Source organism: Bufo gargarizans, chromosome 6 (assembly GCF_014858855.1).
Source record: "Bufo gargarizans isolate SCDJY-AF-19 chromosome 6, ASM1485885v1, whole genome shotgun sequence".
NCBI lineage: Eukaryota > Metazoa > Chordata > Amphibia > Anura > Bufonidae > Bufo > Bufo gargarizans.
Genome location: NC_058085.1, coordinates 293,823,361 through 293,838,567, shown reverse-complemented (window position 1 = coordinate 293,838,567; position 15,207 = coordinate 293,823,361). Strand labels below are relative to the sequence as shown.

General features: G+C 45.9%; 1 protein-coding gene across 1 annotated transcript in view; it reads right to left on the bottom strand.

Annotated features, from left to right (window-relative positions):
• Positions 1 to 15,207, bottom strand: part of RTKN2 (rhotekin 2) — a 106,200-nt gene that overhangs the window by 23,389 nt on the left and 67,604 nt on the right. Inside the window, exon 10 of the mRNA XM_044298198.1 lies at positions 12,462 to 12,627. Coding sequence (XP_044154133.1) covers positions 12,462 to 12,627 — 166 coding nt within the window. The remainder of the gene's footprint in view (positions 1 to 12,461; positions 12,628 to 15,207) is intronic.

The window sequence follows — 15,207 nt, the reverse complement described above, 5'->3', positions numbered from 1 at the left end:
AGCCACAGTATGCAGTGGTGGTACCCATATGCCACTAGATGAAGAGTACAGGGTACTAGTGGGTACCGACTCTTGCGACGCCCCACCTGTGAAGGAAACCAAGGCATCTAGTGTTGTGGCGTAGTTAAATTGTAGCATCCAAGATGCTTAGTTAGTCCCCTGTTAGCGGATCACTTGTGGAAGGGGGTAACACAACAGGAAGCATGGTGGTGGCAATGCGACTGGTGAAATAGCATCCAGTGGTAAAGCAATACTCCGCTTAAGGAAGGGGGTAGCGTGACAAAACCATATCCAACAATAGTGTAAATACCCAACCTATGGATGGGGGTAATGCCTACAGCAAGCACAGCACACAGTGGTAGTGCAGTTACTCCACCTATGAAGGGAGGTAACGCCTACGTCAAGTACTGTATCCAGAGGTATGGTAAATACACCACCTATGGAAGAGGGTAATGCATACGGCAGGAACTGAATCCAAATGGTAGAGAAATTACGCCAGTTATGGAGGGGAGTAATGCATATGGAAAACACTATCAGTGAAAATGCAATTCCGCCACCTGCGGCCATCACCGACACCAGTGCTAGTGCGGTTAGTCCACCCCATTTTCCCTGAGGTAACGCATACGACAAGTACTGCTGGCTACCGTGGACGCAATCTTGGAAGATTGTATCGGCTGCACGTCTTAGCGTGACCCTAGGGAGAAAGGGTGGGGGTGCGGAGATGACAGAGGAGGAATATGTCCTGCTCTGGCCCACTTGTGCGCAGTTCTAATAATCTTGCCCTTGACAGTTGCGAACTGCGCTGGTGGGGATATATCAACCAAACAACCCCGGAGGATATATCAATCAAACAACCCCAGGAGGATGGATTGGGAATTTCCAGAGGTCCTCCACTGGATTTGCGCAGGTGGAGCATTATCAACCAAACGGCCCCGGAGGGCGGATTAGGAAACTGAGAAATCCTCCACTATCCGGGATAGAGCACGGGCCCAGTATGGTACTGCGGTGATCTGGGCTGGGGGCAGGACCTGTATGGGCGCACATTTTTTTTTTTTTTTCTTAGTGATGACCCAGCCCTTCCTGCCTCTTGTCTCAAATAGACAAGAGGCAGGAAGGGCTGAATACTTCAAAATTAAGTCACATTGCCTGCATATAGAAACCCCGGATAATCTGGTGCCGGCATCAAAAAGATTGCAGGCCAGGAAGGGTTAAAACTGCCTTGAGGACCGCGGGCGGAGCAGGCTCCTGGGGGAGTGGGACAGCTAAGCGGGAAGAATTTGCGCCAGAAAGATGAACCCAAGCGTAGCATTTGCATACCTCTCTGACTAATACTATATAAAACATAATTCTTTATTGTGTACTCTTAAAACCACATAGAACTCTTGGGAACTATTTAAAATTCCTCAGGAAGGACAGGAGGGAATTTGTATCTTTATAAATTGTGGTTATATCATGTGTTCAGATAAACCGTATCTCGGTGGAATGCCTGATTGTTTCTCACCCTTACTAATTTATTCTGTCACTGTCTAGATAGACTTTCCCACTCAGGGGTCCCTACCTCTCTATCCTGAACTAAAAATCTTTGCCTGCATCCCTACATGTTTTGCCGTTTAATTCGGCGTCTTCAGGGGATGGCGTGCATCCTGAGGAATTTTAAAATAGTTCCCAAGAGTTCTATGTGGTTTTAAGAGTACACAATAAAGAATTATGTTTTATATAGTATTAGGCCTCATGCACACGGCCGTGTTCCGCGGCCGAGAGCAGACCGTGGAAACCCGGCTGGGATTCCTCCCGCTCTCGGCCCGTGTGCATGAGGCCTAAGTCAGAGAGGTATGCAAATGCTACACTTAGGTCCTAGAGACCTTTGAACCTTATAATATATTAAATATAGCGTCGCAACCTCCTGAGGTACCTATATGTTTGTTGGTTGAATGAAAGAAAGATGAACCCGAACCCCCACCCCCCCCCCCCCCCCACCCCCGTACCCGGGAACTAAAGTTTTGGCCGGGAAGAGTCGGCACAGGCCACAGGGCCCAAGGAGCAAGAGAGGGAGGCCTGTGGACTTATGAATGGTAGGGGGACCAAGGCCCTGTGTTTGCGCTTCCCCCCCATCCCCCAGACATGGTCTCCAGAGGCCCACAACTGTAGTGGAGAGGGGGAAGATGGTGCCGAGAGTACTCACCTAATCCAGATTCTAACCCCATCATCTTCATCCTCCAGACACTAAGCTAAAAATTGACATGCTCTCTCCAGGCTGGAGGGCCTGCAGGGGAGGAGCAAAGTCTTTCAGCCTAGTGTCACCTCCTAGTGGCAGCAACCAGCTATATCCACGGTCCTGTGTCCCCCAAAGATACGAGCAAGAAAGTCAGCTTCTAAACACCAGAAACATGGTAATTAAATATAAAAGAAAGCAGACAATATTTCATTGTCTGTCAGAGGAGAAAATGTTTAATTAGATGCATGCTTTAGGGAAATTGAATCTGAATGTGGCTTGTGCTAATTGCACTCACAGGAGACATTAGCACGGGAGAGGAAGAGGAACAGGCAGCAGAAGAATTTCATAGAGGTTCATCATGTTTAGGAGCACTTCCCTAAAATACAACTCCGAGACTACACACACAAACCCACCAACATTATCTACACAATTATTTGTGAAATGATCAGTCAGGACAGGGCCTCAGGCATGAAGACTGTCCTGCTCTGCACAAGGAGTCGACAAATGTACTCTGAGACAACAGCTTTAACATGTCCGTCTTAATACATACTATTAAGCCCCATGAAATAATTCTGGAGCATCTTTTCTTAACTGTGCCTTGGGCAGTTCCTCCGTTACACATACTGGAAATAAAAGATTGAACCGATAACTGGGCATCTGGAATTTTGGTACTCGCGACCTATCCTCTAGATAGGTCATCAGTATCTGATCGGTGCAGGTCTGACAACCGGGACCCCCATCAACCAGCTGTTTGAGAAGGCAACGGCGCTACCGTGAGCACTGTGGCCTTCTCACAGTTTACCAAGCACAGCAACGTACATTGTATAGCGACTGAGTGGTATTGCGCGATGCAAAGCACAACCCCTATACAATGAATGGCGCTGTGCTTTGTAAGCATGGAGAAGGCTGCAGCACTCACAGGAGCACCGCTGCCTTCTCAAACAGCTGATCGGCAGGGGTCCTGGGTGTTATCCGGGATAAGATATATATTCCCTCGCCACCGAACCAGCGCCCCTCTCGTCTTTGGGATGTATCTGGTATTGAAACTTTTTGCATTTTAGTCAATTGCCACACCACATGGACAAGAGTGGGGCAAAAAAAAAAAAAAGATTAAAAAAAAATAAAAAAGTAGCAGACCATTTTTTCTAATATACTTAGATCTTGGCAACACTAAACCTGCACCTATTGAAGTACCAAACAGAGAGGTAGACGTGCACTCACAGCATAAAAGACAAGCATATACCTTACTAGGCTTCCGCCGCCATGTCACTCACCGTATTGCTCCTCTCTTGTACACTGGTACTTCTTTGGCTAAAAGATCTTATACACTGAAATGAAACAGTGTGCCCCTGCCGGTGGCACTACTCTATCGTATTCGCTAACTCGCACTCAAACAGAGCGCTTAGTGACGTCCCTATACTGCGTTACAGATGCTTAGGCGTGTCAAAACCAACCCAACGCGTTTTGGATAATGCAATATCCTTCATCAGGGATATAAACCGACTCTCCTGATGTTACTTATATAGGATACTCCTCCCATCCCATTTTTAACCCTTGATTCATTTTCCACTATCTGATGCTTGGGTCTACTTTTACTTCCTCATTCAAATGCAAACAGTTCAATTTATGAATTTAACCCTGCTGGTACCAATGTGTTCATGTAAAAAAATCCAGCGTGTTTCTGCTTTAGGGTACTTTCACACTAGCATTCTTTTTCTTTTCCGGCATCGAGTGCAGTTATAGGGGCTTAATACCGGAAAATAACTGATCAGTTTTATCCCCATGCATTCTGAATGGAGAGAAATCCGTTTAGGATGCATCAGGATGTCTTCAGTTCATTCACTGAACTGCGTTTTGGACTGAGGAAATACCGCAGCATGCTGCGGTATTATCGCCATCCAAAATTCCGGATCAGTTGCCGGAATGCCGGATCCGGCATCAATTTACGTTGAAAATACAGCAATGCCGGATCCGTCCTTCCAGTCTGCGCATGCACAGACCGGTAAAAATGTGACAAAAATATATATAACAGATCCGTTTCTCCGGATGACATCCGAAGAGACGGATCCGTTCTTGCAACGCATTTGTAAGACGGATCCGTCTACAAATGCTGTCTGTTTGCATGCAGATTGCCGGTGGGTGTGGGGGGAGAAGAGATACAAAACACAACAAGCGGAACACTTAACTTCGAGGATGATGGATGAACAGGACTACAACAAGAACCACACTCCAGCTTTTCCAAAACCAAATGAAGCTATCCATGAGCAAGGAGTGATGGGTAAAGTCAGACTAAATAGGGAGAGGTAAAGGTCACATCACATGATCCACACCTGAATAGGAGGTGTAGACATACCAGCAACACACAAAGTGAAACCAAAAGAGGCAGTCAGATCACTCATGTGCAGGCAGTCTTTCAGACCTTCTAACACCTGTCACAGGTGTGACATACGTATAGGCCCATCATTTATTGGGGGACCAAAAAAAACAAAAAAAACAAAAAAAAAAAAAAAAAAAAAAAGGAACACCACATATAGAAGGTTGAAAAAAGATCCAACAGAAAAGTATAAAATAGAATTAAAAGAACTAATACAAAAAGACAGAAAACAAGATATACTGGATAAAAAGAAGGCGGAATTTATAGGGATTCGATATCCCAAAATTGTGGCCCATCACAACCCTAAAATCCATAAAAAGTACAATTGCACCGCCAGGTAGACCGATCATATCAGACAGAGTGCTTGACTAGTAATCTGTCTAGATATGTGGATTACCATCTACAACCATGCACCCAGATGTTACCAACGTATCTAAAAGACACGAAGTACATTCTACAGATATTAAGCGAAATTGAATGGAGGCCACATTACATCATTTTCACGCCTGTAGGGTCACTGTAAACTAATAAAAAATGTAAAAGGATGCGAAGCAGCAAAGTTCTGAGAAAAAATAAAAATAAAAAGGAGAACTTCCTAAAGATCTAATTGATTATATAGGGGAGTGTATATTGTTTATTTAAAAAAAAAAAAATATTTATTTTATTTTTGAGTTTATATCTGCAGGTATGGAGTACTGTGATAGGGACAAGATTCACACCGGGGTTTGCCAATCTATACAGGTCCTTCTCAAACAATTAGCATATTGTGATAAAGTTCATTATTTTCTGTAATGTACTGATAAACATTAGACTTTCATATATTTTAGATTCATTACACACACAACTGAAGTAGTTCAAGCCTTTTATTGTTTTAATATTGATGATTTTGGCATACAGCTCATGAAAACCCAAAATTCCTATCTAAAAAAAATTAGCATATCATGAAAAGGTTCTCTAAACGAGCTATTAACCTAATCATCTGAATACACTAATTAACTCTAAACACCTGCAAAAGATTCCTGAGGCTTTTAAAAACTCCCAGCCTGGTTCATTACTCAAAACCGCAATCATGGGTAAGACTGCCGACCTGACTGCTGTCCAGAAGGCCATCATTGACACCCTCAAGCAAGAGGGTAAGACACAGAAAGACATTTCTGAAGGAATAGGCTGTTCCCAGAGTGCTGTATCAAGGCACCTCAGTGGGAAGTCTGTGGGAAGGAAAAAGTGTGGCAGAAAACACTGCACAACGAGAAGAGGTGACCGGACCCTGAGGAAGATTGTGGAGAAGGACCGATTCCAGACCTTGGGGGACCTGCGGAAGCAGTGGATTGAGTCTGGAGTAGAAACATCCAGAGCCACCGTGTACAGGCGCGTGCAGGAAATGGGCTACAGGTGCCGCATTCCCCAGGTCAAGCCACTTTTGAACCAGAAACAGCGGCAGAAGCGCCTGACCTGGGCTACAGAGAAGCAGCACTCGACTGTTGCTCAGTGGTCCAAAGTACTTTTTTCGGATGAAAGCAAATTTTGCATGTCATTCGGTAATCAAGGTGCCAGAGTCTGGAGGAAGACTGGGGAGAGGGAAATGCCAAAATGCCTGAAGTCCAGTGTCAAGTACCCACAGTCAGTGATGGTCTGGGGTGCCATGTCAGCTGCTGGTGTTGGTCCACTGTGTTTTATCAAGGGCAGGGTCAATGCAGCTAGCCATCAGGATATTTTGGAGCACTTCATGCTTCCATCTGCTGAAAAGCTTTATGGAGATGAAGATTTCATTTTTCAGCACGACCTGGCACCTGCTCACAGTGCCAAAACCACTGGTAAATGGTTTACTGACCATGGTATTACTGTGCTCAATTGGCCTGCCAACTCTCCTGACCTGAACCCCATAGAGAATCTGTGGGATATTGGGAAGAGAAAGTTGAGAGACGCAAGACCCAACACTCTGGATGAGCTTAAAGGGACTGTCACCACTTTCTAACCCCCATTTTAAAACTATTGTTCTCTCCATGCCGCCCTTGTGATTACAAAGGTGTTGTTATAACATAAATTCGCCGTCTCGTTTTGATAAAAATACCTTTTATCTAACCTGTCAATCTCTTTGGATAAGGTGCCCAGGGCGTTTCTGAAGGTCTGAAGCTGCCGCCCGCCGCTGGTGCCCAGCTCCTCCCCTGATCCTTTCAGCGCAGCCTCAATGAGGCTGATTCTAAATGACCGCACAGGCGCATCAGGCACAGGCCTGTGCGCACGCGCGGGATCTTTGAAAAGGAGGAGGGGGCACTGACTGAGCGAGAGCCGGAGGCGGATTTCTTTACATTCAGGCGGCGCTGAAAGGATCAGGGGAGGAGCTGGGCACCAACGGCGGCAGCGGCGGGCGGCAGCTTCAGAAACGCCCTGGGCACCTTATCCAAAGAGATTGACAGGTTAGATAAAAGGTATTTTTAGCAAAACGAGACGGCGAATTTATGTTATAACAACATCTTTGTAATCACAAGGGCGGCATGGAGAGAACAATAGTTTTAAAAGGGGGGGTTAGAAAGTGGTGACAGATTCCCTTTAAGGCCACTATCGAAGCATCCTGGGCCTCTATAACACCTCAGCAGTGCCACAGGCTGATTGCCTCCATGCCACGCCGAATTGAAGCAGTCATTTCTGCAAAAGGATTCCCGACCAAGTATTGAGTGCATAACTGAACATAATTATTTGAAGGTTGACTTTTTTTGTATTAAAAACACTTTTCTTTTATTGGTCGGATGAAATATGCTAATTTTTTTAGATAGGAATTTTGGGTTTTCATGAGCTGTATGCCAAAATCATCAATATTAAAACAATAAAAGGCTTGAACTACTTCAGTTGGTGTGTAATGAATCTAAAATATATGAAAGTCTAATGTTTATCAGTACATTACAGAAAATAATGAACTTTATCACAATATGCTAATTTTTTTAGAAGGACCTGTATGTGGGGCAATGGGAACATTCTATTATCCACCACAATGGCTAGATCCGGGCGAATCTCATTCTCTGGAAACGATTTATAAATGGTGTGATTTTTTATATGCCGGGGGGGGGGGGGGGGGGGGGGGGGGCATACACTTTTTTTTTTTTAAAGAACTGAATAAAAATTATTTTTATCTTAAATTTACACCGAATTAGTACACAAGAGATTAATTTTTTTTAGATTTAATGAGTTATATTGATTTCCATAGGAATGTATTAGCGCCGGATCCGGCATTCAAAATATCGGAATGCCGGATCCGTTTTTCCGGATGACACCGGAAAGACGGCTTCGGCATTTCAATGCATTTTTCGGACTGTTCAGGCATTTTTAAGACTGATCAGTCTTACAAATGCCATCAGTTGGCATACGTTTTGCCAGATCTGGCAGGCAGTTCCGGCGACTGAACTGCTGGCTGGATAACTCTGCCGCAAGTGTGAAAGTAGCCTCTCAAAAAAAATAAAAATAAATAATAGATTACTAGGAAATCTGGGCAAGTCACACAGATAAAAAAAAAAAAATAGAGGGTACGTATATATTTATGTAGCGCGTACCAAAAGGATATTGAGCAGAAGATTGGGGGGGGGGGGGGGGGGGGACACATTTATAATATCCACAGAAAATATGATGGCCGCCCATTATCTTGACATAAGGAGACATGAGCATCAGATAGTGGAAAATTATTCAAGAGTTAAAAATGGGATGGGAGGAGTATCCGATATAAGTAACATCAGGAGAGTCAGTTTACATCCCTGACGAAGGATATTGCATTATCCAAAACGTGTTGGGTTGGTTTCGACACTCCTAAGCATCCGTAACGCAGTATAGTGACGTCACCAAGCGCTCTGAGCTCTGGTTGCTTGATGCACATGGAGGTTACTAGGAGCAGCACACCATATGTGCGGCGTCTGCGCTCCTGAACATAGAAGCCCAACGGCTTAGGTAGGTTTAGCATAGGACCCGCCTGACCTGAGACCACCTTGACGCTCGGTAGGCGGGCTTAGATGTGTTTTGATCAAAATATATTGACCAAGTGTCTCAGACATTATCATATCAGAGTGAGGACTTAGTCCATATGTAGTGCTTGCATCTGCTTTAATAAGTGCATTATTAACTTATTTCTGTGGTTTTCTTCAATAATATGGCCAGGGACATCCGCAAATTTGTATCATATCGTGCAGAATGTTTTTATCTTCGTTTTTTCTGTGATTTTTTTGTTTATGTAGTGTTTGCTTGAGGGAGTGGCACCTTCAAGTGTGAATGCGCACCTAGCATCTTGGGAGTAGCATTCCTCTGCACTTTTGCCCCCCTCCCCTATCCAATGAGCGCCTTAATTAGGTGGTACATATGGCTGTGCTTGCTCCTCCTCCCATTGGTTGCTTGATGCACATGGAGGTTACTAGGAGCAGCACACCATATGTGCGGTGTCTGCGCTCCTGAACATAGAAGCCAACGGCTTAGGTAGGTTTAGCGTAGGACCCGCCTGACCTGAGACCACCTTGACGCTCGGTAGGCGGGCTTAGATGTGTTTTGATCAAAATATATTGACTAAGTGTCTCAGACATTATCATATCAGAGTGAGGACTTAGTCCATATGTAGTGCTTGCATCTGCTTTAATAAGTGCATTATTATCTTATTTCTGTGGTTTTCTTCAATAATATGGCCAGGGACATCCGCACATTTGTATCATATCGTGCAGGATGTTTTTATCCTAGTTTTTTCTGTGATTTTTTCGCTCTGAGCGCGAGTTAGCGAATACAATACAGAGTAGTGCCACACAGTGTTTCATTTCAGAGTATAGGATTTTTTACCCAGCTCCGAAAAGAAGTACCAGTATACAAGAGAGGAGCAATACGGGCAGTGACATGACAGCAGAAGCCTAGTAAGGTACATGCTTGTCTTTTATGCTGTGAGTGCACGTCTACCTCCATGTTTGATACTTCAATAGGTGCAGGTTTAGTGTCGTCCGAGATCTAAGTATATTACCTGAGGATTTAAAAGTTTTGCAGCAGCGGTGGTACTGCTGCGATACTACAGCAACAAGTAGGTATTAGTGGACGGTATAAGCGCCAGTGTAATACAGTTTAGAAGTGTGTTTTTTTCTAATCCTGCCATTTAATTGGAAATACACAGAATCAGACTATTAACATCAACTTGCTGCAGTCTACAAATTCTAAAGCTACAAGCACCTAGTAGGTGGCCCGTATGAATAAATATAAGGGTACTAATTTTGAACGGCATTGAAAGAAGTTCTTATTTTCCCATTTTGTTTGGAAATTACACTAAATGTTTCCTTCTGTAACCAAAGCCTCCCAGGCCCGAGCTGTAGCTGCGGCACTGCAGAATTAATGGGATCCCATTTTCCCTTGGCAGGGGCGCTATACGCAGTGTACACTTGCACTGAGGCTTCCACTCATGTTTCTCCATGAAAAAATAAAATAAAAATTTAATTGATAATGTATTGAAAAATGAATACAAATAAACTGGTTACACAGAGTAGATTTATCCTATTAATATTACACTTCATACCAGGATAAACAAACGGTAAAAAATGCTGCAGGTAAAGTGCGCACAATGCCGTCCATTCAAGCCGACTACAAACCAATGTTTATGGAATGACTTAAAGGGAGGCTTTAGTCTATGTGCCAACAGCTCTGCAAACATGGCAAGATGCCCCTTTATATGGTGCAAAATAAAAAGAAACATGTTTTTACATGTAGCACACAGCAAGACCGCACAGAGAGGAGGCCCATGAGCGATCTAGATCCAGCATGCTGGCAAGCTATGCTGGGATGTATGGTTCAACAACTAGCTCAGTTAAGGTTTCTTCTTTTAGAGGACCAGGAATTCTGTAAATGTTCTAAGTGACGTGTTAATTACTTAAAAGGGTAGTCCAGCTTTCAAACACTTTTGGGCAGCCTCTCCCTAGGACTTTTTGTCAGAAGCATACTTCCCTGCTCCGTGCCATCAGTCCACCACACTATCAACATTCATGTTGGACGAGGGTCACACCTGCCTTTGCGGTGACGTGTCCTCCCAAGCAGTGCTTCTTTGTGCAATCATTACTGTGAAGGAATTTCTTTTTTGGGCTCCCCTAATGTCATCTCTGTTACTAAGGACAAATCTTGCCTGACAAGACAGTGGACTTCAAACCAAGGGGGTGAGAAGCCTGGTGGCCATGACTTTACAGCTTTTTTTCAGGTGGATGCAGACATTTTTTTAATGAAGTTATTTAGAAGTTTTCCATTTACACTATTCTCTACTAAATGAATACAGTGAGAGCTCAGCCTGTCCATAGAGCTGCAGTATACATGTATACAGTGAATAGAGAGCTCAGCCTGTCCATAGAGCAGTAATATACATGTATACAGTGCTTAGAGAGCTCAGCCTGTCCATAGAGCAGTAATATACATGTATACAGTGCATAAAGAGCTCAGCCTGTCCATAGAGCTGCAGTATACATGTATACAGTGAATAGAGAGCTCAGCCTGTCCATAGAGCTGCAGTATATATGTATACAGTGAGTATGGAGCTCAGCCTGTCCATAAAGTTGCAGTATACACTCACCTAAATAATTATTAGGAACACCTGTTCTATTTCTCATTAATGCGATTATCTAGTCAACCAATCACATGGCAGTTGCTTCAATGCATGTAGGGTTGTGGTCCTGGTCAAGACAATCTCCTGAACTCCAAACTGAATGTCAGAATGGGAAAGAAAGGTGGGCTTCAACAGCAGAAGACCCCACCGGGTACCACTCATCACCACTACAAATAGGAAAAAGAGGCTACAATTTGCACGAGCTCACCAAAATTGGACTGTTGAAGACTGGAAAAATGTTGCCTGGTCTGATGAGTCTCGATTTCTGTCGCGACATTCAAATGGTAGAGTCCGAATTTGGCGTAAACAGAATGAGAACATGTATCCATCATGCCTTGTTACCACTGTGCAGGCTGGTGGTGGTGGTGTAATGGTGTGGGGGATGTTTTCTGGGCACACTTTAGGCCCCTTAGTGCCAATTGGCCATAATTTAAATGCCATGGGCTACCTGAGCATTGTTTCTGACCATGTCCATCCCTTCATGACCACCATGTACCCATCCTCTGATGGCCACTTCCAGCAGGATAATGCACCGTGTCACAAAGCTCGAATCAAATTGGTTTCTTGAATATGACAATGAGTTCACTGTACTAAAATGGCCCCCACAGTCACCAGATCTCAACCCAATAGAGCATCTTTGGGATGTGGTGGAACGGGAGCTTCATGCCCTGGATGTGCATCTCTCAAATATCCATCAACTGCAAGATGCTATCCTATCAATATGGGCCAACATTTCTAAAGAATGCTATCGGCACCTTGTTGAATCAATGCCACGTAGAATTAAGGCAGTTCTGAAGGCAAAAGGGGGTCCAACACCGTATTAGTATGGTGTTCCTAATAATTCTTTAGGTGAGTGTATATGTATACAGTAAGAGTTATGTGCAGATGCGGACAGCACACAGTGTTTTGTGGCCCCTTTCAAAGAAATGGATGCGTAAAAAAATGCAGATCAGATGCGGACCAAATATAAGGCTGTGTGAAAGAGCCCTAATAGTTAAGAAAAAAATACAACACGGAATTATTTGAAACGAAGTATTTGGAACAGAAAGATGCAGCTGTGGCCGTCAGAAGCGACGCGGGTGCTGGGGAGCCAGGTAAGTACAACCTCTGTGAGGGGCCCGGACGTATGGGGAGGCATTTTAATATCAGTTTAAATTATACTAACGTCTATGATATAAAAGTTACAGGCTCCTTTGATCAGAATATTTGCAGTGCATTCCTTAATTTTATGGTTAGGAGTAAACTCCTAAAAGCACTGAAAACTAGATGTGTGCACTCACTGAGGTTGTAAAAATGCTGCCAGAAGGCTTCCATCCATTTCTGCAGTTCTTCTCTGCTGTCAGCGGAAAATATTTTTGTTACAGCTTCTCCAGACACCAGGTTGATAACAGTAAAACTGTTGGTTCTTTTCTTGGAGTCTTTCTCCACGGCACGGATTCTTGTTTCCTTGAAAGAAAAACAAGAGAAAAAGAAAATCCAAAAGTTCTACATTGTTTTTTGAAGACAAAACACATGTGTCTTCAGAAACAGGGTAGAGTTACACAATGCTGTGGAAACCCTGAAATGCCTGCAGTCTTTTAATAAATGGCCAAATCCATATCAGAATCTATGGATACAAGATGCAAGTCCTGCACCCATCGCCAGAACATCCACGATGGAAAAAGCACTTTAAATCCAAAGCTTTGAATTTTCCTCCTTTGTCTTGTTATAAAAAAATAAATAAAAAGGAGATTTTTGTATAACTTACCAGTTAAATCTCTTTCTCGCTCTTCCTTGGGGGACACAGACCTTGGGTATAGCTCAGCTCCCTAGGAGGCGTGACACTAAGTAAAACTGTTAAGCCCCTCCTCCATCAGCTATACCCTCAGCCTGGAGATAGAGGCTACCAGTTGCGTGTCCAAGTAGTGAAAGGATAACAACCAATAACGGAAACAACCAGCCAGCAACCCAACGGGGCGCCAGACCATAACCCTGTAACCAAACACAGAAGGGTGGGTGCTGTGTCCCCCAAGGAAGAGCGAGAAAGAGATTTAACTGGTAAGTTATACAAAAATCTCCTTTTCTCGCCCATTTTCCTTGGGGGACACAGACCTTGGGACGTTCAAGAGCAGTCCAAGAAGGGAGGGACCACAAACCCAAGGCGGAACACCACCAGAGCATCAGGAAACCGCTGCCTGCAAAACCAGGCGGCCCAAAGCAGCATCCGCTGATGCATGCGTATGCACCCTATAGAACTGTGTGAAAGTGTGCAGAGAGGACCAAGTGGCTGCTTTGCACAACTGTTCAGCCGAGGCCCGATGCCTCTGCGCCCAGGAAGCTCCGACTGCTCTGGTGGAATGAGCAGTGACGCCGAAAGGCGGAGGTCTGCCCTTGGCTCGATAAGCCTCAGACACCGCCAGTTTAATGAAACGGGCAATAGCCACCTTGGAGACCGCCAACCCTTTGCGCGAACCCTCCGGAACCACAAACAGGGAGTCCGTGCGCCGAAAGGACCCGGTGACCTCCAAGTAAATCCTCAACGCCCTGACCACATCCAGACGGTGCAGTTCCCGTTCTCTGGGGTGGGAAGTAGAGGGACAGAGCGACGGAAGGACGATGTCCTCATTGATGTGAAAGGCGGAGACCACCTTTGGCAGGAAAGTCGGGACAGGCCGAAGCACAACCTTATCCTGGTGGAAGATCAGGAAAGGTTCGGAGCAAGAAAGAGCCGCTAACTCCGACACCCGTCGGAGAGACGTGACGGCCACAAGAAAGATGACCTTGCAGGACAGAAGGCGAAGGGAGACCTCCCGTAAAGGCTCGAAGGGGGCTGATTGGAGCGACGAGAGCACCACATTCAGGTCCCAGGAAGGAACTGGAGGGCGGCACAGAGTGAGCCACCCCTTGTAAAAAGGTCTTAATTGGCCCTAGAGGGGCCAGGGGACGCTGGAGAAGAATAGACAGCGCCGAAATCTGACCCTTCAGAGAACTGAGGCACAGCCCCAGGTCCAGACCCGACTGGAGGAAGGACAGGATTGTGGGAAGAGAAAACCGGAGAGGTGGGATGCTCCGGGACTCACAGAACCCCAGATAGGACCTCCAAACCCGATAGTAGATCCTAGAGGATACGGGCTTACGAGCCCGGATCATGGTGCGGACTACGTCCGCGGAGAAACCCCGTCGCGTTAAGACGGCGGTCTCAATAGCCACGCCGTCAAACGTAGCGAGCCTAAATGCTCGTGGAAGATCGGTCCCTGAGAGAGAAGGTCTTCCCTGGAGGGCAGTGGCCACGGTGCGTCTGCCAACAGCAACATTAGGTCGGCGTACCAAGACCGGCGGGGCCAATCCGGGGCGATTAGAATCGCGGGGACGCCCTCTGCCGCGATCCTCCGAAGAACCCGTGGCAGGAGGGGAAAAGGAGGAAAGACGTACAGAAGGGAGAATTCGCGCCACGGAAGGACGAGCGCGTCGGCGCCGTATGCCTTCGGGTCCCGTGCCCTGGCCAGGTATAGGGGGACCTTGTGGTTGAATTTGGAGGCCATGAGGTCCACGTCGGGGCGACCCCAGCGAAGACAAAGGGCTTCGAACACCTCTGGGTGCAGGGACCATTCTCCCGGGTCGATGGTGGACCGGCTGAGGAAATCCGCCGCCCAGTTGTCCACCCCCGGGATGTAAATCGCAGATAAGGCCGGCACGTGCGTCTCCGCCCAGAGGAGAATGAGGGTCACCTCTTGCATCGCTGCAGCGCTGCGAGTGCCTCCCTGATGGTTTATGTATGCCACAGCCGTGGCATTGTCCGATTGGATCCGAACAGGGTGGCCCCTCAGCAGATGGGTCCAGTGTCTGAGGGACAGAAGAATCGCCCTCAGTTCCAGAATATTGATTGGAAGTCTGGACTCCGATAGAGACCAAACGCCCTGGACGGACCGGGGAGGGAAAACCCCCCCCCCACCCCCGTAAGCTGGCATCTGTGGTAATCACCAGCCAGTTCAGTGGAAGGAAGGACTTCCCCCTTAGAGGGATATGCAACCACCAGCCGAGGGAAGC